Source organism: Microcaecilia unicolor, chromosome 1 (assembly GCF_901765095.1).
Source record: "Microcaecilia unicolor chromosome 1, aMicUni1.1, whole genome shotgun sequence".
Lineage (NCBI taxonomy): Eukaryota > Metazoa > Chordata > Amphibia > Gymnophiona > Siphonopidae > Microcaecilia > Microcaecilia unicolor.
Genome location: NC_044031.1, coordinates 626,762,510 through 626,786,969, shown reverse-complemented (window position 1 = coordinate 626,786,969; position 24,460 = coordinate 626,762,510). Strand labels below are relative to the sequence as shown.

Sequence of the window (24,460 nt, the reverse complement as noted above, 5' to 3'; positions counted from 1 at the left end):
CGGTGTCAGACAGTAACTCCTCGTGGGAGACATGAGACCGAGCCTGCCTTGACTTTGAGAAGCCATGTCTCATGAGGGGCATCAAGCAGTCATCTCCGGAGAAGCTTCCTCCACCAACAAGGGGGTACCGGCTTGATTGGCAGTCAACTTCGAGGTCGCACCGCAGGCTGAGGGCCAAGCGGGGCCACAACGGGTGTCACAGTAGGCGATACTGATGCACCCTATTGCAAAGGTCAGCCAGCAGCTCAGGGAGCAAGGCATGGATATATTCATCGAGGGCCAACACCAGGAAAGAACTGGGGCGCCGGCTCCAAGATAGGCTGCAGAACTGATGGGGCCGAGACCAGAGTTGGGTCCTGGAACTCCCAGGCACCATGCGTTGAGGATTATCAATGCCAATGTTTCTTTGTCTGGAGCATGGCATCGAGACTCTTCGGTGCTGAGGACGACGTCGAATCCTCACCACCTCGGGATCAGGTCTAAAACCAGTCAGTCCAGGGGGCCCCGTCCAGAAGTCGGCATCGAGATAGGTGGAGACCCACTCAACGCACTGCTGCTCCCAGTGTCGATGGGTCACGAAGCAGCCATATGGACAGATGCTCCCGATGCAGTCTTCAATGTTGAGGCTGATGCAGATGTTGAGAACTCAGACCTGGCTCCAAAAATGTTCTTGAGCTGAGCCTCTCTGAAGACAAAGAACACAGTTGGCAGGGTTATGGTCAGGCCCTAAGAACTGAAGACACCAAAAATGGGTGTCTTTGCCAGAGATTGTCCAACTGCACCAGGTACAGCGCTTAAAGCCACTGGGTACTTTAGTGGATATGGAAGAAAAAACTTCCGCAGCCAAATCAAAAGATGCAATGGTGCATGAAAAAAGGGGCAAGGCACCAGAAAAAAAGTCAAGGGAAAAACCTGACCAAAGATTAGGCTTATACACAGCCTAAGTCACGAAAAATAAATGAAACTTAAAAAGAGAAAAAAAGGAACTAAAACTGTACGGGAAGAGAAGGGGACCGAAGCCCAAAACAGGCATTGCAAAAAATAAATCACGGAAAGGGCACCAAAAATAGAAGCTCTTCCAGACTGGGAGTAAAGAAAAAGCACAAACATAATCTCTCCTCGCTGCAGTAGAAAAACAACTGCGATAGCTGCGCCTTTCCGGCGGACGGGAAGCCACTCACGCATATGCTGTGGAACATGTCTCGTGCTCCACAAATCTCTGTAAAGCTTGTTATAAGCTCCGGACTGTGCAACGCGGCGCCGCACTATCCACTTGTGAGAATAAATAGGCCTGCTTCTCCTCGGAGAATGAGCCTAGGATCAGTGGCATAGCCACAGGAGAGGGGCCTTTGAGATCTAGGCTCCCAACATTGGGCTCGGGCCCCCTCAGAAACTGCAATACCTGTTCAGTGGCTCGTGGGGTAGCTGAAGCCCCATGAGCCAAAGAAATCAGCTGCCTGAATCACCTCCTTTGTCCTTGTACTGCCTTAGCAGTGAGGAAGTCAGGGGGGTGCCTCCCTCTACCAATGCATGCACTCCCCAAGCATGCTCAGTTCGTGCATGAAGTATGCTCGGGGAGTGTCAGCATTGGTGGCTGGAGGCAACCTGCTGACTTCCTCGCTAGAGAGTTGCACGGAGACAAAATTCTTACCCATCCCCACCCGTCCCTGCTGGAATCTTACCAGTCTCCACTAGAATCTTACCCATCCCCATCATTCCTGCAAGAATTTAAGCAGTCCCCACCTGTCTCCACAAGAATTTAACAGTATAGAAAAAAAAATTCCGGTCAGCTCTCTTGGTCTCTCTCTGGGTTCGAGCCACAGCACTGCAGGTAAGGAAGGAACAGAAGTTGGAACTTGGAATACTCTGGTGCACACATGTTAAGACTTGTCTCAGATTCACTGGCACTCTGTGCCACGAGGTTGCCACATGTACAGGCCAGTAGGTCAGGTGACATTTTTTCCCCCAATATTTTTATTGAGAAATGTTTATCATTAACATCAGTAAGACATTTTACTAAGTTATACGTGTAACATCATAACCCTCAACCCTCCCTTCCCCCCTCTGTACCCTCCACCTCCCAAGTTACTCAAAACAAGGAGTACGTGGCCATGATTAGTCCAAGTCCAGCATTCATTTACATGGGAACCAATCCGTATAGGCAGCACTTACAACAACGGGACCACCAGCCGGGGAGCATCCAAGCCAATCCCTGAGCGGGCTCTCCACTCTCTGTATTTGTCCCAGAGTTTAAAAAACTGGGTCACCTGACCATTCCGTATAGCTGTAAGTTTTGTCATCTGATATAAATAGTCCATTTTATGAACCACCTTTATCACTGGCGGCGCATGTGGGCTCTTCCATGATGAGGCCAGTGTGAACTTGCCCGCTACCAGGAAGGTTGTGGCTAGGCATGTGAGACTGTTGGGAGTCCCAGAGGACGGAAATGCAGTAGACAATGATCCGCAGTGGCTGTGTATTCCTTTCCCAGCAGTTGGCTGAGCTGTCCAAGCAATTCCATCCAATAGGTTTTTATTTTTGGACAGGACCACCAAATATGAAAAATGTCTCGCACCGCCCAACATCCCCTCCAACAATACTTCGAAGTTTGTTTAAACATTTTAGCTATTCGATCAGGTGTATAATACAGAATCTTGTAACCATTCTCTTTCATGGAACTACTTATAGATACTCTTAATATATAGCCTAAGGCTCGCTCCCAGCTTTGCATATCATGACTGACCCCCGTATCACGCTCCTATCACTGTGTGTATTTCAGAAGTGGTACACTGTAAGTTAGTAGCGCTGCATATATTCGAGAGACACATCCTCTGTTGCCCCCCCCCCCCCCCCCCCATTGCCTGCTCCAGATCTGTCTCCTCCAGTTGTAATTCCTTTCGTGCTTTACGAAAAATATAGTCCCTTATCCGGTTATAATGGAAGAGGTGGTGTGAAGGGAGGCCAAACTCCTCCCGCAGCTCGTCATAGGACAAGAATGTCCCCTCCTCCCATAGCTGCCCAACTGTCTCAGGCCCCTCCGTTCCCATGCCTTATATACTGTGTCTCCCTCTCCCCATAGAAAGCCAGGAGCCCCTTGTAAAGATGTTTGGCGGAAATATTGCCTGTCGGGATAAAAGTTTTGGCGTATATCGCACCATGTTTGAAGGGGAAGGCGAACCACTAAGGGGGAAAGCGCAGCCAGGGCTCGTATGCGGGACCTAGACAGCCACAGAATTGATTCTAACCATTGTTGTTCTATTTGAAGCCATGGTTTATTGCTATTATTGGTCCACCCTACCAATAAGCGCAGCTGAGCTGCCTGAAAATATAGTGGAAAATTTGGCACTCCCATTCCCCCTTTCCTTTTAGGTTGGTATAGCATCTCAGCCTGCACCCGTGGAGGCTTGTGTTTCCAGATAAATGCAAAGGCTTTGTGCTTTAACTGGTGAAAAAAGCTTTTAGGGATCGGCAGTGGTAGTGCCAGAAACAGATATAGAATTTTTGGAAGTATCATCATTTTTATAGCCTGGATCCTACCTATCCATGAGAGTTCCATCCCTTCCCACCGATCTAACTCCTGGAATAGCTCTCGTAATTTAGAGGGAAAGTTTGCTCCAAACAGGCCCTGTAAAGTGGGTGTCAAGTTGACTCCCACGTATCGAAGGGAACGTGTGGCCCATCTAAAAGGGAAACGTTGCTGCAGACCCAAGGTCATCCCTGGAGTCAGGTTTAACCCCATGATTTCCGATTTCGTCATATTGATCTGAAAGCCCGATATAGACCCGAATTGTTGAAGGCTCTGGCTCACCACTCATAGGGACCTCTGAGGGTTGGATAAAGGTCAGGTGACATTTGATGCTCGTGCCTGCATCAGAGCTGGGGTTTGCGTATCAGTTCGGGAGCAGAGGATTAATAGTAACATAGTAAGTGAGGGTAGATAAAGACCTGAATGGTCTATCCACTCTGCACACTAGTCACATTCATAATCAATTCATGATTACATGAACAATGAACCCCGCAGGAACCGTTTCCGGCCCCGTGGGAACCCTGCAGGAACCACTTCCATCCATGTGGGAACCCTGCAGAATCCCTTCCATCCCCGCGGGAACCCCAAAGAACTCCTTCCATCCTTGCAAGAACCATGCAGAACCACTTTTCTCCACAGTAACATCGCAGAATTTTTCCGTCTCTGCAGGAACACCGCAGAACAGCTTCCATCACCCTGAAAGTCTCTATTCCTCGCTGCAAAGGCAGCACAAGAGGGAAGGGGGTTGCTTTGGCAGTGGGTTTCTTCGACTGGCAGGGCTTCGGCATCTCCACCAGCAAAGGTATATCTAATGGGGGGGAGGGGGGAAGGGAGAGGAAATGCAGAACCCCCCTCAGTCCATCCTTGTGCCGCCCCGCCCCCCCCCCTCCCCAACGTACTGCTGGCTATGCCCCACCTTTAATCGAAATACAGCCCTAGTTAGGATGGCCACTTTAGTTGGAGATACAATCATTAGGTATGTAGACAGCTGGGGGGATTGGTGGGCATGAGGATCACTTGATTAACTACTTAACTTGTGCAAAGGTTACAGGTCTCATGTGTTACCTAGATAAGATTTTAGACAGTGCTGTTGAGGAGCCAGCTGCCTTGGTACATGAGGTTACCAACATAGCAAAGTGTAGGAGAAAAGTCAAATTTAGGCTCTTACGTAGAAAACTGAAATTCAGAATTTCCAGGGTAGCATTCTCAGAAATGCTCTCCATTTCATGCACAGTACCCAAGAAGAAGGCAGAGCAGGGATCTGTACTGGGACCAATGCTATTTAACATATTTATGGATGATCTGGAAATCGGAATGTCAAGTGAGATGATTAAATTTGCAGATGACATAAAACTATTCAAAGTTGTTAAAACACATATGGACTGTAAAAAATTGCAGGGAGACCTAACATATTTATAAATGACCTAGAGATGGGAGTAAGTAGTGAGGTAATTAAATTTGCTGATGACACAAAATCGTGGGAGGATTGTGAAAAATTACAAGAGGACCATACAAGACTGGGAGACTGGGCGTCTAAATGGCAGATGACGTTTAATGTGAGCAAGTGCAAAGTGATGCATGTGGGAAAGAGGAACCCAAATTATAGCTATGTCATGCAAGGTTCCACGTAAGGAGTCAGCCACCAAGAAAAAAGAAAGGGATCTAGGTGTCGTCGTTGATGATACGTTGAAACCTTCTGCTCAGTGTGCTGCTGCGGCTAAGAAAGCAAATAGAATGTTAGGTATTATTAGGAAAGGAATGGAAAACAAAAACGAGGATGTTAGAATGCCTTTGTATCGCTCCATGGTGCGACTGCACCTCGAATACTGTGTTCAATTCTAGTCACCGCATCTCAAAAAAGATATAGTGGAATTAGAAAAGGTGCAGAGAAGGGCGACGAAAATGATAAAGGGGATGGGACGACTTCCCTATGAGGAAAGGCTAAAGCGGCTAGGGCTCTTCAGCTTGGAGAAAAGGCGGCTGAGGGAAGATATGATAGAGGTCTATAAAATAATGAGTGGAGTTGAACGGGTAGATGTGAAGTGTCTGTTCACGCTTTCCAAAAATACTAGGACTAGGGGGCGTACAATGAAGCTACAATGTAGTAAATTTAAAACGAATTGGAGAAAATGTTTCTTCGCTCAACGTGTAATTAAACTCTGGAATTCGTTGCCAGAGAATGTGGTAAAGGCGGTTAGCTTAGCGGAGTTTAAAAAAGGTTTGGACTGCGTCCTAAAAGTCCATAGATCATTATTAAATGGACTTGGGGAAAATCCACTATTTCTGGGATAAGCAGTATAAAATGTTTTGTACATTTTTGGGATCTTGCCGGGTATTTGTGACCTGGATTGGCCACTGTTGGAAACAGGATGCTGGGCTCGATGGACCTTTGGTCTCTCCCAGTATGGCAATACTTATGTACTTATGTAAAAGACTGGGCATCCAAACGGCAGATGAAATGTAATATGGACAAATGCAAAGTGATGCACATTGGGAACAATAATCCGAATCATAGTTACCTGAAGCTAGGGTCCACCTTAGTAGACACTACTCAAGAAAACGATCTAGGTGTCATTGAGCATATTTTCAAAGCACTTAGCCTTCCAAAGTTCCATAGAAACCTATGGAACTTTGGAAGGCTAAGTGCTTTGAAAATGAGCGTGATTGTAGACAATACTCTGAAATCTTCTGCCCAGTGTGAAGTGGTGGCCAAAAAGGCAAACAGGATGCTAGGAATTATTAGGAAAGGGATGCAAAATAAGACCAAGAATATTATAATCCCTCTGTAATGCTCCACGGTACGACGTCACCTTGAGTATTGCATTCAATTCTGGTCGCCATATCTCAAAAAAGATATAGCGGAATTAGAAAAGGTTCAAAGAAGAGCAACTAAAATAATAAAGAGGATGGAAAAGGCTAAAGAGGTTAGGGCTCTTCAGTTTGGAAAAGAGATGGCTGAATCGATTTTTCACCTTTTCAAAAAGTACAAAGACTAGGGGACAATCAATGAAGCTACATGGCTATTCTTATGTTCTTTTTACAACACGAAAGTTACTGCTTCCCAATAGATAGACTGCAATAAAGGCAACCTCAGGTGCCTTTAAGGGAAGAGTAGACAGAGTAAAGATAGCAAATTATCACTGTTAACTCTTAAGCAGGTTGTAGATACAATCAAAAAACTCACTTCGAAATGTCTGAAATATAAATCTTAAAACCTAAAAAAAAATAAGATAAGAATATATAGCACTAAATAAAGAAGTAGTTATAATATGAAAGGATCTCAGAGACCTGGTAGGAGGGTAACCAATGGGACACTGTGATACCACAGTAAAAATTATATCACAATAGGATGGATCAATTTTGAGGAGTAGTAGTACTATAAGTTAAAGAGGGCACTGAGTCAAACAGAATAAATGTGACCCGATAAGTGAAAAGGTACCAAAAGTGGGGTTACAAATAACAGAGATAAAGGTTATGGGATTCGTGGTGGTGTTGGTGCACAAGTTTGCCGCGCACTGAGGCCCCCCTTTTACTGCCATCTGGTAAAAGGAAAATTGCAGGCTGGGACAGGAAATGGCTGTGTGGTAAGTAAAACACTTGCCGTGTGGCCATTTCCTGGTGGAACCCTTACCACCTCCTATTTTTATCTATATATATTTTTTTCTTTAATTTGAGGGAAGGAAATGGTGCGCAGTGGGGGCCAGCAGTACTATCAGGCTCCCTCAGAAGCTCGGCGGTATAGCCAGATTGACGCACACCATTGGTGCAGTAGCCCTACTGCAGCATAGTAAATAGGTTTTCAGTTTTGCAGGGTAAGTTTGGGCAACTTTCATTTCTTACAGTTTTGTGTACTACTGAGGTCAGTAGAATGGGACTATACAAGTTTTTCCACAACTTTGATTTTTTTCATGTAATACAGCTCCTAAAGTGAGGTATATGACTTCTAGGATTAATTACTTTTTGTTTTTTTAACTATGTAATTACAACACACCTCAGGCTGAAATTTTGCAGGATTATGCAGCTGATATTCCTCTATTTTGTGGTATAAGTCAATCACATACTCCAGCGGCTCACAAATATTCTGCAGGAAACCAGATTGCAATGTAGAAGCTTTATAGACAGAATTTCCTCGAGTGAATAGTGTTGAGTATACTACTGTTTGCCTATCCAAAATGAAAGATGATGAAATATTTGCAGAAATTAGAGAAGTCAACAAATTTGGCAACACTAACAAATGATCTCAATTACTTCAATACTGATTGAAAAAATATTAGGGAGGTGAAGTTCCTAAACGAAATAAATGACTGCTTCACTGAGCAGCTCTATACCCACCTAAGGGGGTCATCTTTGTCTCCTCTCTGTTTCTCTACACATATCCGACAAGCTGCTAAAACCTGCTCATTCTTTTTCTACAGCATCAACAAAATTTGTTATTTTCTTTCTGAATATACTACCAAACCCTTATCCAAACTCTCCTCACCTCCTGTTTAGACTACTGCAACCTGCATCTCAGACCTCCCACTGAATCATTTCTCTCCCCCTCAATCTATTCACACTTCACTACTCTAACATAATCCCTCTTCTCAAGTCACTCCACACTGCTTCCTTATGTGATTCCACACACAGTTCAAATGTCTATTACAGATTTATAAGTGCTTTGATCTCCAGCTCCTCAGTATCTAGCACTACAGCCCTCCCCTGGAACCCTGCTCATTTGGTAAAAGTGGCTTATCTGTGCCCTTCTCTTCCACTGACCACTCTATGCTTCGTTCCCTCCATCTTGCTGAATCACACACGTGGAATAGATTTCCCGAGTCAATGTGTGTCTCTAGCCCTATTCAAATGCAGATTTTTTAAAAATCACATTTTTGAGGCTGCCTTTAATTCTCAACCCCTTTTTTAAGTGTTTAACACCCATGTTGTTTTTCATTCCCATAATAAATGAAATTCCCAATCCCTTATTTGTCTTGGACACACTGTAAGCTCTGGCGAGCAGGGACTCTCTTACATGTTTATGTGCAGTGCTTGGGAGATACAGTAGCACTACAGAAATGTTAAGTAGTAGTAGTAATGTATTCCACATATTAACAAAGGTGAAAGCAAGGCTAATCGACAACCAGCATGGCAAAAAAGTGAGGTGAAAAAGGCTATTCTGGCCAAAAGAGCATCCTTCAAAAACTGGGAAAGGATCTAAATAAAGAAACAGGAAACAGCATAAACACTGCCAAGTTAGATGCAAAGCACTGATAAGGAAGGCAAAAGGAGAACTTGAAAATAAACTTGCCACAGAGGCAAAAGAACATAAAAGCTTTTACAGGTACATTAGAAGCAAGAAATCTGCAGCTGGACCATTAGATCATCATGGAGTAAAAGACACATCAAGGAAGACAAGGGCATAGCAAAGAGGCTAAATCAAGTCTTTGCTTCAGACTACTAATGAAGATGTAAAAGAGATACCATTGCCAAAAATGGTATTTAAAGCCGATGATTAGGAGGAACTGAAACAAATCTCAGTGACCTGGAAGATATAATAGGCCAAAATGACAAGTTAAAAAGCAGAAAAACACCTAGACCCGAGGATACACATTCCAAAGTACTGAAAAGTCAAAAATAAAATTGCAGATCTACCACTGATCATCTGTAACCTACCATTAAAATCTTACATGGCACCTGAAGACTGGAGAGTGGCCAACCTAACACCAATTTTTAAAATAGGGGGTCCAAAGATGATCCGGGAAACTTAAGACTGGTGAGCCTGACATCATTACCAGGGAAAATGTTAGAAACTATTATAAAATACAAAATTACTGACATCAATATTTAATGGACAGAGTGAACATGAATTTAGTCAAGGAAAGTCTTGCCTCATCAATATACTACATTTTTAAAGGCATGAATAAACATGTGGACAAAGTTAAGGCAGCTGATAATAGCTTTTGACAGAGTGCCTCATTCATGAGCAACAAATGGAAAGCAATGAGCACAAACACTTGAAGTTTAAGTAACAAAGTTCAGGATTTGCAAGCCTTGATGTTTGAGGCAGACTTGGATATTGCTGCTATTACAGAGACAGGGTTTAATAATTCCAATGAATGGGATACAACCACACTGAGCTATAATCGAAAGGAGGAGTGGTGCTGTATGTGAAAAACAATATTAAAGTGATTGAAATGAAGGGAACCTGAGGAAAAGAGGAAGCAATATAGAATATCCTGGAAAGAGAACATGGAACCTGTATCCACATGGATGTTGTCTACAAACCTCCGGCACAAACAGAAATACTGGGAGATTTTAATTTGCCTGATGTGGATTGAAACATCCCGTCTGCAGAATCATAAAGAAGCAGCGAGATCATGGATGCCTGCCAAAGCACGCTGTTCCTACAAAAGTGACGGAACCCATGAGGGAAAGGGTGACACTGGATCTAGTTCTCACAAATGGGGAAGTTTCTAACATCCAGGTGCCCACTTAAGCAACAGTAATCATCACATATATAGATTCATATAAAAGCTAAAGCGGAGTGAAGACACACAAAAATCAAGGCACTGGATTTCAGACATGCTGACTTTGGTGGAATGAGGGCATACCTGAAAAAGAGCTGAAACAATGTGTAGACATAGGAGGAGTGGAAGGACAGTGATACAAGCTTGAATCAGCTATAAATATGGCAACAGATCTTTATGTAAGTAAACAAAAACAAAAGAAGAAGGAAACCAATATGTTTCTCAAAACAACTGGCTGAAAAATAAAGGCAAAAAAGAGCTAGCATTCAAGAAAGAAAGAGGTACAGACAACATATTACCGGGTAAAACTCAAAGAAGTGAAGAGAAAAATACAGCTAGGAAAAGCACAGATGGAAAAAAAATGGCTAAACATGTAAAATGAGGTGGCAAGACTTTCAGATATGTTAGAGAAAGGAGGATGGAATTGTAAAACAGAAATCTGAGGGGGAAAAGATGTGTTCAGATAGATATTAAACAGGCAAAGAGGCAGGTCCCACCCTTTGCCAGCTTACCCCTCCGCCACGCCGCTCTCGTGCTCATCTGTGAGGGTGTCTCTCCGGAAGGGCAGCACCACCAGTCTGGTTCCATAGATTAACATAACTGCACAGCGCCCATCAGGATCCACACGAACTCGGGGAATGTGAACATTTTGAACAAACCCATCCTATGTACCAACATAAACACAATTACAAAACCGTTCTCTCTCCCTAGTACAGTACCAGAGATAACTTTAAGTCTCTAAGCTTTACCTGATCTTTTATAGCATTATGCTTGTGCTGGAGTACTAATACTACTTCTGCCTCCACTACCATTCATTAACACTAGCATTCATAAACAATCTTTTATTTTAAGGAATATTTTCTGAGGTTTGCTTCCTTTCAGACTCTCTTCTTATAGAATCTCCATTCTGGTCCCATCAAACCTTTGAGGTATTTGAATATCTCTATTAAATATAACCATAGAGGATAAGAAGAACTTGACTATGCTTTTTAAATATCATATTGATTAATTTATTTAATACATTTATAACCCATCTATCCAACCATCTAGATGGGATATAACATAACACTCATAAAAACATTTTTTTAAATGATGATGATGGGGATGAGATGCCAATTACCTGGGACAAGCAGTTCAAGGGGTGTGGACCAAGGGTGATGCTACAGGGCTGACTCCTGAGATGGTGGCAGTGCTGATTTGACAGGAACCGCCCATCTTGGATTCAGCCTTTGGAACATGGGGGGCCCTCCTCGTTTGGAACCTATGAAGTGGACAAGCCGTGTGGCCCAGTGGATGCTTTTCCCATGGAAGTGGGTTTCTAATACCAAATGTGTTATATTGTAGACAGAATTTAGGAAAATCACACTGTCAAAGGAACAATCAAAGTTATTATCGGATTCTTGTGCAAGTTCCTCTTGTAAAAGAGAATAAAATTTATCAGACTATGAGATCACAGAATGTTTATACTTTAATGCTAGATCAATTTGTGGGAAAGTACAGGTTGTAAGGGATTTTATAGCAGATGCTGGCTCAAGTTTAGTTTTTATTTCAGAGACTTGGATTCAGGATAATGATTCTCCATATTTAGTTTCTCTTTGTCCTAATGGCTACAAAGCTGTAAACTATCCCAGGAATGAAAGGAAAGGGGGTGGCTTAGCATTAGTTTACAAAGGGTTTTTTGATATAAGATTGGTAGAAGCATATTGTGATGATATTTGGAAGGAGGAGGAGGGGGGTGGGTAGGAAGTATGCATGGGGACATCAAAGCATATCATTGATATTCTAACAGGATGGGTGTGGATAGGTGAGGGGAGGGTGATCAACAGAGACATACAGCTTTATGGTTTATAATGGGCTAGGAACCCCAGATCCTTGTTAAGTCCTTTCTGTTGGGTGTTAAAATATTCAATCATTCTGACTTCAAAGGTCTTACGTTCTTGTATGGTTTTAAAGTTACCTTTCAGGATTCTCACTGTGAAGTCACTGGTACAGTGTCCTGGTCCTGTAAAATGTTGACCAACAGGCGTGGGAACCCTGCTGGCACCAGTATTGTTCATATGATGTCTATGTAAATTGAATCTTGTCTTAAGCATCTGGCCTGTTTCTCCAATATAGCATCCTTCGTTACATTTTTTACACTGAATGATATATACCACATTGGAAGATGAGCAAGTGAAAGATCCCTTTATGTTGAATATCTTTCCTTTGTGGATGACTTTGGGGTCCTGTGAATGGTTCCCAACACTGATTGTCCAAAAAATTGGCTTTTGATTCCACAGAATAAGCAACAAAATCTAATTTATGACCTTGATAATGAGTAGGTAAATCTGAATCTATTTTTAAATTTAATGAACTCAAAATTGCTTAAATTGATTTACATATGTATCATGGCTATTCTCGAGATGTATAATATATAGAAATCATAAAAACTGGTTATCATCTCAGCAGAATCTGTTTGAATTGCTTTCTTTATAATCTATTTGTTTTACAGATTTGATATTAGGGGATCTCAATTTACATCTCGAGAATAGCCATGATACATATGTAAATCAATTTAAGCAATTTTGAGTTCATTAAATTTAAAAATAGATTCAGATTTACCTACTCATTATCAAGGTCATAAATTAGATTTTGTTGCTTATTCTGTGGAATCAAAAGCCAATTTTTTGGACAATCAGTGTTGGGAACCATTAATGTGGTCTGATCATTTCTTTTTATCTGCAGGTTTCTGACTTAAGAAATAATTTTAGTAAGCAACAGTTGACTACGTTAAAATGGAAGAAATTTGGTATTTCACAATTTTGGCAAAGAGCTATTTGTAATTTGGAAAAAGAGTATTCTGATGTTTCCACTAAAGTTTGGGATGATACAATTTGTTCATTGTTGGACAAAACGGCCCCTTTTAAAGAGAAAAAGCAATGTATCTGTGAGAACCCTTGGTTTAATGAAGAGTTAGCAATTAAAAAAAGCAAAAATGTAGAATTTTAGAACGTCAATGGAGGAAAAGTAAGGCTACCCAGATATATATAACCTGGAGAAATGAGGTTAAGCTACATAAACGTTTAATTTCCCAGGCTAAAAAGGATTTTTATGATCAAGAGATTCAGAAATCTAGTAATTCAAGTAAAACCCTTTAAGATTTTTGAGAAGTGAAGATACTTACCTGCAGCAGGTATTCTCCGAGGACAGCAGGCTTATTATTCTCACAAATGGGTCGACGATCCACGTCGGCCCGGGAACCGGCATAAAACATAGTAAAGAAAGAAAAAAATTTGCCACAGCATTCTGCCATGTGAATCACACCCACTGCACATGCGCGGAGTGCCTTCCTGCCCATCGCGCAACCGCGCTACTCAGTTTAATTCAACAGCATACGAAAAAATTAGAAAGAAACAACTCCAAGGGGAGGTGGGCGGGATTGTGAGAATAATAAGCCTGCTGTCCTCTGAGAATATCTGTACAGGCAAGTAACTTCACTTTCTCTGAGAACAAGCAAGCTATATTATTCTCACAAATGGGGAATCCCTAGCATTCAGGCTCACCCAAAAAAACAAATATTGGTCAACTGGGCCTCACGACGAGGACATAACATAGATTAACCTGAAACTATATACAAACTAGTTGAGAGTGCAGCCTGGAACAGAACAAAAAGGGCCTAGGAGGGTGAAGTTGGATTCTAAACCGTGAACAGATTCTGCAACACTGACTGCCAGAACCGACTGTCATGTCGGGTATCCTGCTCAAGGCAGTAATGAGATGTAAATGTGTGGAGTGAAGACCACGTTGCAAATCTGTTCAATGGAGGCTGATTTTAAGTGAGCCACCGATGCAGCCATGGCTCTGACATTATGAGCCATGACATGACCCACCAGAGTCAGCCCAGCTTGGGCATAAGTGAAGGAAATGCAATCTGCTAGCTAATTGGAGATGATGCGTTTACCAATGACTCCTCTCCTGTTGGGATCAAAGGAGACAAACAACTGGGCGGACTGTCTGAAGGGCTTCGTCCACTCCATGTAAAAGGCCAACGCTTTCTTGCAGTCCAAGCTACTTTTGCCAGGGTGGGAATGAGGATGGGGAAAAATGTTGGCAAGACAACTGATTGGTTCAGATGGAACTCCAAAACCACCTTCAGCAGGAACTTAGGGTGCGTGCAGAGGACTACTCTGTTGTGATGAAACTTAGTATAAGGTGTATCCACTACTAAGGCCTGAAGCTCACTGACTCTACAAGCTGAAGTAATAGCCACCAAGAAAATGACCTTCCAGGTCAAGTACTTCAGATGGCAGGAATTCAGTGGCTCAAAAGCAGCTTTCATCAGCTGGGTGAGAACGACACTGAGATCCCCCTCTCATGAAGTGAACTAAAGGCTGTCCAGACATAGGCTTACCTTCTACACGCTGATGATAAGTACTAATTGCACTAAGGTGAACCCTTATGGAGTTGGCCTTGAGATCAGACTCTTGAAAGGTGCAGAAGAAATTCAAGCAGGGTCTGTGTAGGACAAGAAAGAGGATCTATGGCCTTGTTGCCACACCAGACGGCAAACCTCCTCCATTTAAAAGAGTAACACCTATCTTTCCCAGCGTACCTTTAGTGTATACTCTAGTAGATCCTCCTCTACTTCTATCCCACTGTCAGTTGGTGTACCTCAGGGATCTGTCCTGGGACCTCTTCTTTTCTCCATCTATACTTCTTCCCTTGGTACTCTGATCTCATCCCATGGTTTTCAGTATCATATTTATGCTGACGACTCCCAGATCTACCTCTCCACACCAGAAATCTCAGCCGAAATCCAGGCCAAAGTATCAGCCTGCCTGTCTGACATTGCTTCCTGGATGTATCAGCGCCATCTGAAACTAAACATGACCAAGACCGTGCTTCTCATCTTTCCCCCTAAGCCAACCTCTCCTCCTCCCCCATTCTCTATTTCTGTGGATAACACACTCATCCTTCCTGTCTCATCAGCACGTAACCTTGGGGTCATCTTCGACTCCTCCCCGGCACATATTCAACAGACTGCTAAAACCTGTCATTTCTTTCTCTATAATATCAGCAAAATTCGCCCTTTCCTTTCTGAGCACACTACCAGAACCCTCATCCACACTTATCACCTCTCGCTTAGACTATTGCAACTTGCTTCTCACAGGTCTCCCACTTAGCCATCTCTCTCCTCTTCAATCTGTTCAACCTAAGGGCCCTGAACCAATTCCTAATCCGAGAAAAGTTCAGGACGGTTTCCCTGAGCACCCTTCTTCCCATGATTCCAGCTCACAGGAAGTATCTTCAATTTTGGCTGGGAACACATCATTTTTAGTACCACGTGTTGCCCATTGGCCTCGCGTCAGCTCCCAGGATGTTTACCAAATGTCTAGCGGTAGTTGCAGCATTGCTAAGCAGACTGGGAGTGCATATGTTCCTTTATCTCGACGATTGGCTGGTAAAGAGCACCTCGGAGGACGGTGGTCAGGAGTCCATGCGGAAGACTATTCAGGTGCTCATGCTACTAGAGTTCATAATAAACTACCCCAAGTCCCATCTCCGTCCTGTCCATCAATTGGAATTCATAGGAGCCCTGCTCGACACGCGGACTGTTCGAGCCTATCTTCCGGAGATGCGTGCGGACAATCTTCTGTCCCTCCCATCCAGGGTATACACTGCTTGTGTGTGTGAGTGAGACTGACAAGGGAAAGGGAAATGGGACTTGATATACCACCTTTCTGTGGTTTTTTTTTTTTTTGCAACTACATTCAAAGCAGTTTACATAGTTTATTCAGGTACTTATTTTGTACCAGAGGCAATGGAGGGTTAAGTGACTTGCCCAGAATCACAAGGAGCTGCAGTGGGAATCGAACTCACAAGTTATATATTGTCTTGGTTTGTCAACCTTGTTATTTTCATTAAGACCATTCATCTATTTCTTTCTTGTTTTGGGGAGGGAGTGTGTGTGTGTGGGGGGGGGGGAACAGTTAGGTTTGTATAACAAACATACTAGTGACTTATATTTGGAGTTACATATATGAGCGTACCTTCCCTCACCCCTGTTTTTGCAGACTCTCCTGGATAGTTACATATAAATGCACATAATTGGGAAGCAAAGCCAGTGCTGGGCAAGACTTCTGCGGTCTGTGCCCTGATCGTGGCTGAATAGATTTGGATGGGCTGGAGTGGGGCCTTTCAGGGGCTTCGACAACTTCAGAAATTTAGAACAAGGACAGTGCCGGAAAGACTTCTACTGCCAATGCCCTGAAAATGGCAAGGACATAAGTACCACCACAACATACCATATGTAATGAGTTTATCGTGTTGGGCAGACTGGATGAACCATATAGGTCTTTATCTGCCATCATCTACTAAGGATCTGAAGAAGCTAGAAGAATGGTCTAAGGTTTGGCAATTAAAATTCAATGCCAAGAAATGCAAAGTGATGCACTTAGGGAATAGAAATCCACGGGAGACGTATGTGTTAGGCGTCGAGAGTCTGATAGGTACGGAGGGGGAGAGGAATCTTGGGGTGATAGTATCTGAGGATTTGAAGGCAACGAAACAGTGTGACAAGGCGGTGGCTGTATCTAGAAGATTGTTGGGCTGTATAGAGAGAGGTGTGACCAGCAGAAAAATGGGAGTGTTGATGCCCCTGTATAAGTCGTTGGTGAGGCCCCATCTGGAGTATTGTGTTCAGTTTTGGCGCCCATATCTTGCTAAGGATGTAAAAAGAATCAAAGCGGTGCAAAGAAAAGCTACGAGAATGGTATGGGATTTGCGTTACAAGACGTATGAGGAGAGACTTGCTGACCTGAACATGTATACCCTGGAGGAAAGGAGATACAGGGGTGATATGATACAGACGTTCAAATATTTGAAAGGTATTAATCCGCAAACGAACCTTTTCCGGAGATACGAAGGCGGTAGAACGAGAGGACATGAAATGAGATTGAAGGGGGGCAGACTCAAGAAAAATGTCAGGAAGTATTTCTTCACGGAGAGAGTGGTGGATGATTGGAATGCCCTCCCCCGGGAGGTGGTGGAGATGAAAACGTTAACGGAATTCAAACATGCGAGGGATAAACAAAGGAATCCTGTTCAGAAGGAATGGATCCTCAGGAGCTTAACCGAGATTGGATAGCAGAGCCGGTAGTAGGAGGCGGGGCTGGAGGTTGGGAGGCGGGGATAGTGCTGGGCAGACTTATACGGTCTGTGCCAGAGCCGGTGGTGGGAGGCAGAACTGGAGGTTGGGAGGCAGGGATAGTGCTGGGCAGACTTATACGGTCTGTGCCCTGAAGAGCACAGGTACAAATCAAAGCAGGGTATACACAAAAAGTAGCACACATGAGTTGTCTTGTTGGGCAGACTGGATGGACCATGCAGGTCTTTTTTCTGCCGTCATCTACTATGTTACTATGTAAGTTACTATCCAGCTTATTTTCAAAAGAGAAAGACGCCCATATTTCGACCCAAATGGGAAGATGGGCGCCTTTCTCCCGTGGGCGCCCAAATCGGTATAATCGAAAGCCAATTTTGGGCATCTCCAATTGCAATCTGTCGCGGGAACGGACAAAGTTGACGGGGGCGTGTCGGAGGAGTGGTGAAGGCGGGACTGGGGCGTGTTTATCGGCCGAGGAGAGATGGGCGCCCTTGGCCGATAATCGAAAAAAGAAGGGCGCCAGAAGCAAGAATTTGGGTCACTTTTTCTGGACCCTTTTTTCTCAAGAACAAGTCCCCAAAAAGTGCCCCAACTGCCCAGATGACCACCGCAGGGAATCGGGGATGGCCTCTCCTGACTCCCCCAGTGGTCACTAACCTCCTCCCACCCAAAAAAAAGAACTTTAAAAACTTTTTTTTTCCAGCCTCTATGCCAGCCTCAAATGTCATACCCAGCTCCATCACAGCAGTATGCAGGTCCCTGGAGCAGTTGTTAGTGGGTGCAGTGCACTTCAGGCAGGTGGACCCAGGCCCATCCCACCCTACCTGTTACACTTGTGCTGGTAAATGGGAGCCCTCCAAACCGCCCCCAAAACCCACTGTACCCACATCTAGGTGCCCCCCTTCAGCCATAAGTGCTATGGTAATGATGCAGAGTTGTGGGCAGTGGGTTTTGGGGGGATTTGGGGGGCTCAGCACCCAAGGGAAGGGAGCTATGGACTTGGGAGGTATTTTACTTTTTTTTTTTTTTACTTGTTACAAGTGCCCCCTAGGGTGCCCTGCTGGTGTCCTGGCATGTGAGGGGGACCAGTGCACTACGAATCCTGGCCCCTCCCATGACCAAATGCCTTGGATTTGTTCGTTTTTGAGCTTGGTGCCTTCGGTTTCCATTATCGCTGAAAAACGATAACGCCCAGCTCAAATCCGCCCAAATCCAATGCATTTGCCTGGCACAAACCGTATTATCGAAAAAAAAGATGGGCGCCCATCTTTTTCGAAAATACGGTCTGGCCCGCCCCTTCACATACCCGTCCTCGGACATAGACGCCCATGGAGATGGGCGTTCGCGTTCCATTATGCCCCTCTATGACTAACGTATAGAATGTTTGTACGTTTGGGAAGCTTGCCAGGTGCCCTTGGCCTGGATTGGGTGCTGTCGTGGAAAGGATGCTGGGCTCGATGGACCCTTGGTCTTTTCCCAGTGTGGCATTACTTATGTACTTATGTAATCTTTAGAAACCAAAACCTCCTTCCTTAGGTCCAGATCATCATAACAGCAGTACACTGTCCTGACCTGAGGAAGGAGGTTTGGCCTCTGAAAGGTAATTGAAAAATGTATTTAGTGCAATAAAACAGTATCATCTTAACTATTTTTTTGTTTCATTTGTATTTGTTAAATTTGTAATACAGTGATTGGAAATTGTCATTTCTGAAATGTACCTCTGTCATCTTTATATTTTGCACAGTAAGGGGGACAGGCATTACTACTGTTTCCCTTTCTCTGGTGATGCACTGTATACAGAAACTGGCTTCTTGGGAGTTCAGTCTAATTTTTGTCTACGTATTTTTGTTTTTAGTTTGTGGTTGCTTATTCTTTACTGGGTGAGGGTCTATCTGTGTGCTGCATATGCGAAAGAGACATGGTTTTCTGTTAGCACTGAGTGTCTATCTTCTCAAGACTCAACTGCCAAAAAGCAGTATTTGTTGTAGCAGATAAGAAAGGAGCTCCTTATCATTGTAAAACCACTGTGTTCCATGAATCCATGAGAATCTGATGACCTCTGATGCCAGCTTTAGCCGAAACATGGCCAAGTCAGGTCTTTCTTCAATAAATTTGGGTCTTCGTTTATAAATATTGATCAGCAGCTCCTTATTCCTTTTGACTTCCTTCCATTCGTACCGCTACTGAAAGTCAGAATGCGACATATATATGACTCTGATCCATATGCAAGTATCAAGGTGGTTCCATAGGTGTAAATGGTGTTTATTACTATTTGCCCCTTCGGACATTGACAGAGATGGAGTCAGTTTTCTTACTGCTGTTGGTGGGGTTGGATCCATGGCTAATAGAAACTGAATATTGTCTGTGTAAATATATAATTTTAAGTCAAAAGACCAACAGTAGTGCTAATAGATTGAGGAGGATGTTGAAAATGTGATGGCACAGGTTAAACCCAATACTGAGGATGTACCTGCAAACTGTGCAGATTGTTGCCTGTCAAACAGGTTATTAGAAGGTAAAATTAATTCTACATACCCTTAGCTCTGGCTCTTCAAAGTAATGGAGAGAGAGTGTTTTCAGGTCATGTGTGCCCGGGTCATACTCCACCACAGAGAGCTGCAAGAATCAAACAATTTGAGTTAAACACAAGATATCCTGAAAAAGCAGCATCGAGAGAAGGAATCGACGTCCATCAAGGTGCAAAATTTCTTATTGCCAGCTCAGTAGAGAAGATCTTTGTGCACTCCTCCCATGGGAAAACTGGGGGTTTTTTCTATCTGACAATCTGGTCAAACAATAAGGATACACGTAACTCTGGGAAAGGGGAAACAGAATGAGGGTAGGAGGAGAAAACAGAACAGAAATCAAACCTAGGCTAAAAGCCTACCGTTTTGAAGCAGCTTTTAACTCCTAATCCCTATTCACTTGTACAGTACCCTTGTATGTTTTATCTTTCCCACCTTATTAATTCCCTTATTTGTCCTGTTTATCTGTCCTGATTTTTTTGAGCAGGGACTGTCTCTTCATGGTAAAGTGTACAGCGCTGCGTATGTCTAGTAGCGATATAGAAATGACAAGTAGTAGTAGAAAGAATTAAAGCTAAGTGGGGGAAGGGAGTCTAGGCAAATGTAGGAAACTTTGGGTTTTCTTCATGCTAGGCTGACGTACTGAGTTTTTTTGTATACACACAAAACAGGAAAACCCCATTAGTACATTCTGTGGGGTAATACGTGTGTGTGAGTGTAGTAGAGGGGGCTTCAGAAATTCAGTCAGCTTTTACTGGTACATACAACACTGCCATAAATTGCTGTACAAGTTCCGAGATGCCTTTCCAGAAGGTGGGACATGAGATTTGACAGGTCAATGGAGAGGTCCATCAGAAACTCCTAGCCTAACATGCAATTAAATACCACAAAAAAAGGTCTCACTTCATTCCTTTCCTAAACTTTAAACACTTCTCCAACCTTCTTGCCTTCTCTCCCATTCATCTTACCTCCATGGGATCTACCTGTCCCATTCTTCCACCTTTGAGTTCTGGATTTGCTGCCACAGGGTCACATCAGCAACTCTGCTTAGTGCTGTGTAATGCTCCATCCCAATCCCTTTACCAACTCTCCCCTTTTCACTCCTCTCCCCTCAGCTCTGTTCCCAGTTTCTTTCTGCCCCTCCTACAGCAGCTGATGTAAAGGAAGTGCATCAATGCAACAGTGGCCACAGTGAGGGCAGATGCGTTTGGTTTCCTACGCTGCCATTCCCACCTCTTCCCACAGGCTGGTCTTGTTGAGTACCCTGAACCAACAGACCAATAGAGACTGCAGCAGAGCACAATCCTAATGTCCCCCCCAGAGTGACACAAAGTACTCATTCTAGGATGTTTACAAGCAAAAATCCAAGAGGCAGTGAGGAAAAGTCAGGAAGGAAGAGGAATACAAGCAGAATGAAAGTATCACACATGCAGAATTCATTGCATGTAATAAACCGCTAAATATAAGAAGCTACAGAGAGGAAGAATGAAATAGGTGCTTTCTAGGATGCAGTGTCCTAGAAATCAGCAGTACTGTGGATCTTCTCTGCTCTCCTTCTCCTGACCTTACTGGTGGCTTCTAGCTGCATGAAAGGAATAACAATGAGTAGTAGTTCCTAAACTTCACAGTAGGGTTTTAAAGATATCCATACCAAACAGCCATCAAAATGTGAAATGCTGTTAACAGGGCATCTAAACTGACTACAGGTAGGCTTGAGAATGCCAACTCCTGCACCAACAAGAAGTTGGTAGTATTGTACAACTACTAGGGATCAGTCTGCTGGCTGCGTGGAGGGCATATACAGGGCCGTGCCAACCCGGTAAGCGGGGTAAGCACCGCAGGGGGGCGCCTGCCTTCAAGGGCGCCATTTAAAAATTAAAAAAAAAATAAACCTTGCCGCGTAGGCACGGCCCTGTATATTTATTTAAAGTAAAAAGCAGTTCTTGGCCTGTCTGACAGACTTTTAAGGCAGTACGCAAGCCAGCTTCACGCCGGGATGTCCGCTGAAATTTGAAAGCAACAGAAAAAGAAAGGAGGAAGAAAGTAAAAGAGAAAGCTTCGGAGCTGAAACAGATGATCCATGACCGGCACCCTTGAGCACCCGCTGCCAGTGGCGTAGCAAGGTCCGCCCCGGGGGGGGGGGGGTGCTCCGCTCCCGCTGCTTCCAACTTGGCTTTAAAAAAAAGATTTGTGGAGCGCCGGAGTCGCAGGCAGCGCCTCGCCTGCCCTGCTTGTAAAGATCTCCTCGTCGTCATCGGGCCTTCCCACATTGAGTCCCGCCCTCCTCTGAGGTAACTTCCTATTTCTGCGACGGGGGGACTCAATGTGGGAAGGCCTGACGACGACGAGATCTTTACAAGCAGGGCAGGCGAGGCGCTGCCTGCGACTCCGGCGCTCCACAAATCTTTTTTTTAAAGCCAAGTTGGGAGCAGCAGGAGCGGAGCTGGGGTAGGTTAGTAGAAATGAATAAAATGGCTCTTGAAAAAGTGTCTGCACACGGAAATTGATGGTGTAAGAGAGGGTCTGGCTTCTTGAATGGAAGACTGAGTCTTTTTAGTAGCAGAGCACTATTTTCTCTCTTAAGAAAGTGGCCTGAGGCACAGGTTTCCCTGTGTCCAGCATGGTACTAGTTTTTTTTTTTTTTAAACTCATGTTACAGTCTTTGTACAGCAGATTTTCATTGAAGTTTAGATTCTATTATACAATATCTGCCTAGGGCAACAATCCAACATTGTAAGGTTATTATGGATATGATAGCTTCTCTCTAGCCCAGACTGACAGATGAATAGTGAGTTTCCAGCTAGGACTAAGCTGGTACGTTTCTGGAAGCATTTGCTTTTAAAATAAAGTAATTGCCAAGAGAAATTTGAGAACATTTTCATTCATATTGTCTTAAGTAGCTTTTTGTATATAAATACTCTAACAGCAAGCAAGAAAAATGGCTTAACTTAAATTACATTGGTTTTACTTATAAATGGTCCAGTGAGAACCTTTTGTCATACAGGAGGTAATTCTATAATGATGTGTCTATATTTAGTCTCCCAGAGAGTACGTGGAAGGAGCCTGTTTAATAGAGCAACATTTCTGAAGTAGGAAACGGTTAAGATTTGAAAATGATAATAAGACCAGAAAAAATTTGAACAAAATGAATATTGTTGTAGATGATTAATATCGAGATTGTTGTTTTCCCAGAGTTCCAGGTATGACTCCTAATGTTTTTTTTCCTCTGAAATGATTCCTCTTAATATGAAATTGATGGACTATGCACCGTTATGGTCTTGAAGAAACCAACCAGATGATCAATGTGGAAAAATGATTTAGATAAATAATAACTGGGGATAATCGGGTTAATACCACGTTTTCTTTGTTTGCTGTTGCTTAAATTGATCTCCTTGTCTTGTTTCACTCTCCCTATTTATTTTGTGGTCTAAGAAAGAGAAAGATTGTACAAAATCCATTTATCTTGTTGAGATTGTTTTCTTCAAATATTGTTTTAATGTACAATCATCTCTGTTTTACTGTTTTGCAAGTGATCCTTGTAAAATGAAAAAATTATAAATAAATGATTTAAAAAAAAAAAAAAATAGAGCAACATAGACCCCAAAAGAGGTAATAGTCAGCCCACAGTGGTCAGCTCCTGTCCCCATCACACCACTGGACCCTCAGGGACTTCAGATAGGGTTGGAGAGGCCAATCCTGATTTGAGCGTGGGGTGGGGATGGGAGGGGGTATGGACTAGCGGGTGGAGGGATCTTGTCTTGTTGGGACTAGAGCTATGAACCTCGTTGAGGATGTGGGAAGGGGGATTTGAGGGAAACTTATTTTTTTTATGTGGGTCTTGGCCAATATTCAACTTTGAAGCTGTCTTTAAATTTGCCCAGTTAGCACGTGTGTTCCAGAACTGAATATTGCCAGCACCCACCTAACTGCTGGTTCCTCCCCAACACCACCACCTGTATCAACCCTGACTGCGCCTAAATTCTAAAGCACTTGTCATTCACCTTTTATGGTAATGGGCAGAAAAAGGAGGCAGGGTGGGAGAAGAGAGAAAGGAGATGCCACACGGGGGGGGGGGGGGGGGGGGAGGAGGTGCCAACTGATAGTCTGCAGGAGGGCGCCAGAGACCCTAGGCACAGTCCTGGGCATATGCTATCTACATCCCTCGACATTTACTGCATGGGCTTTGTGCTTACTATACTTTAATAAAAAAAAAACCTTAATACTTTTGCATCAGGATGTTCTTTTACAAGAACCCCCCCTCCCCCCCCCCCCCAATATTGTGACAATTTCAGTTCCATGCTTGTGTTATTTTAACTTCTGAATTGAGGTGATGGAACAATAGCCTACCATTTCATCACTCCATTGTGCATAAGAGAATAGTGCCAAAGAAAAAAGTAATTTCAAGAATACACTGGCCTGAATTTACCTACCTCCACTGCAGGTTTGGATTTTGAGTTTTTACTTGAATGCTGGAACCTAACACTCATGTACTACAGTTTGTATGATCAACTCAAGTCCCTTGGCTTGGGAGCGAATCAGTCATAATAAGTGGAGATTACACCACTTAAAGAGGCGACGGACAAAAAAAACAGAGTGATGTTGACTGTACTGCATTTAAAGCCCACTTGGCTGTTTATTAATCTTTAGTTCAGGAAGCTAATCATGTCTATTTTGCTAAGAAAAATTTTCCAAGTAGAACAAAGGAGGGATAAACCTATATATGACCACTTAAAAATAAAAACAAAATGTATAAATTTATACA

General features: G+C 43.4%; 1 protein-coding gene across 1 annotated transcript in view; it reads right to left on the bottom strand.

The window, feature by feature from the left end:
* Window positions 1-24,460, bottom strand: part of CPSF1 (cleavage and polyadenylation specific factor 1) — a 297,206-nt gene that overhangs the window by 247,138 nt on the left and 25,608 nt on the right. Inside the window, 2 exon segments of the mRNA XM_030220640.1 lie at window positions 10,542-10,693; window positions 19,709-19,789. Coding sequence (XP_030076500.1) covers window positions 10,542-10,693; window positions 19,709-19,789 — 233 coding nt within the window.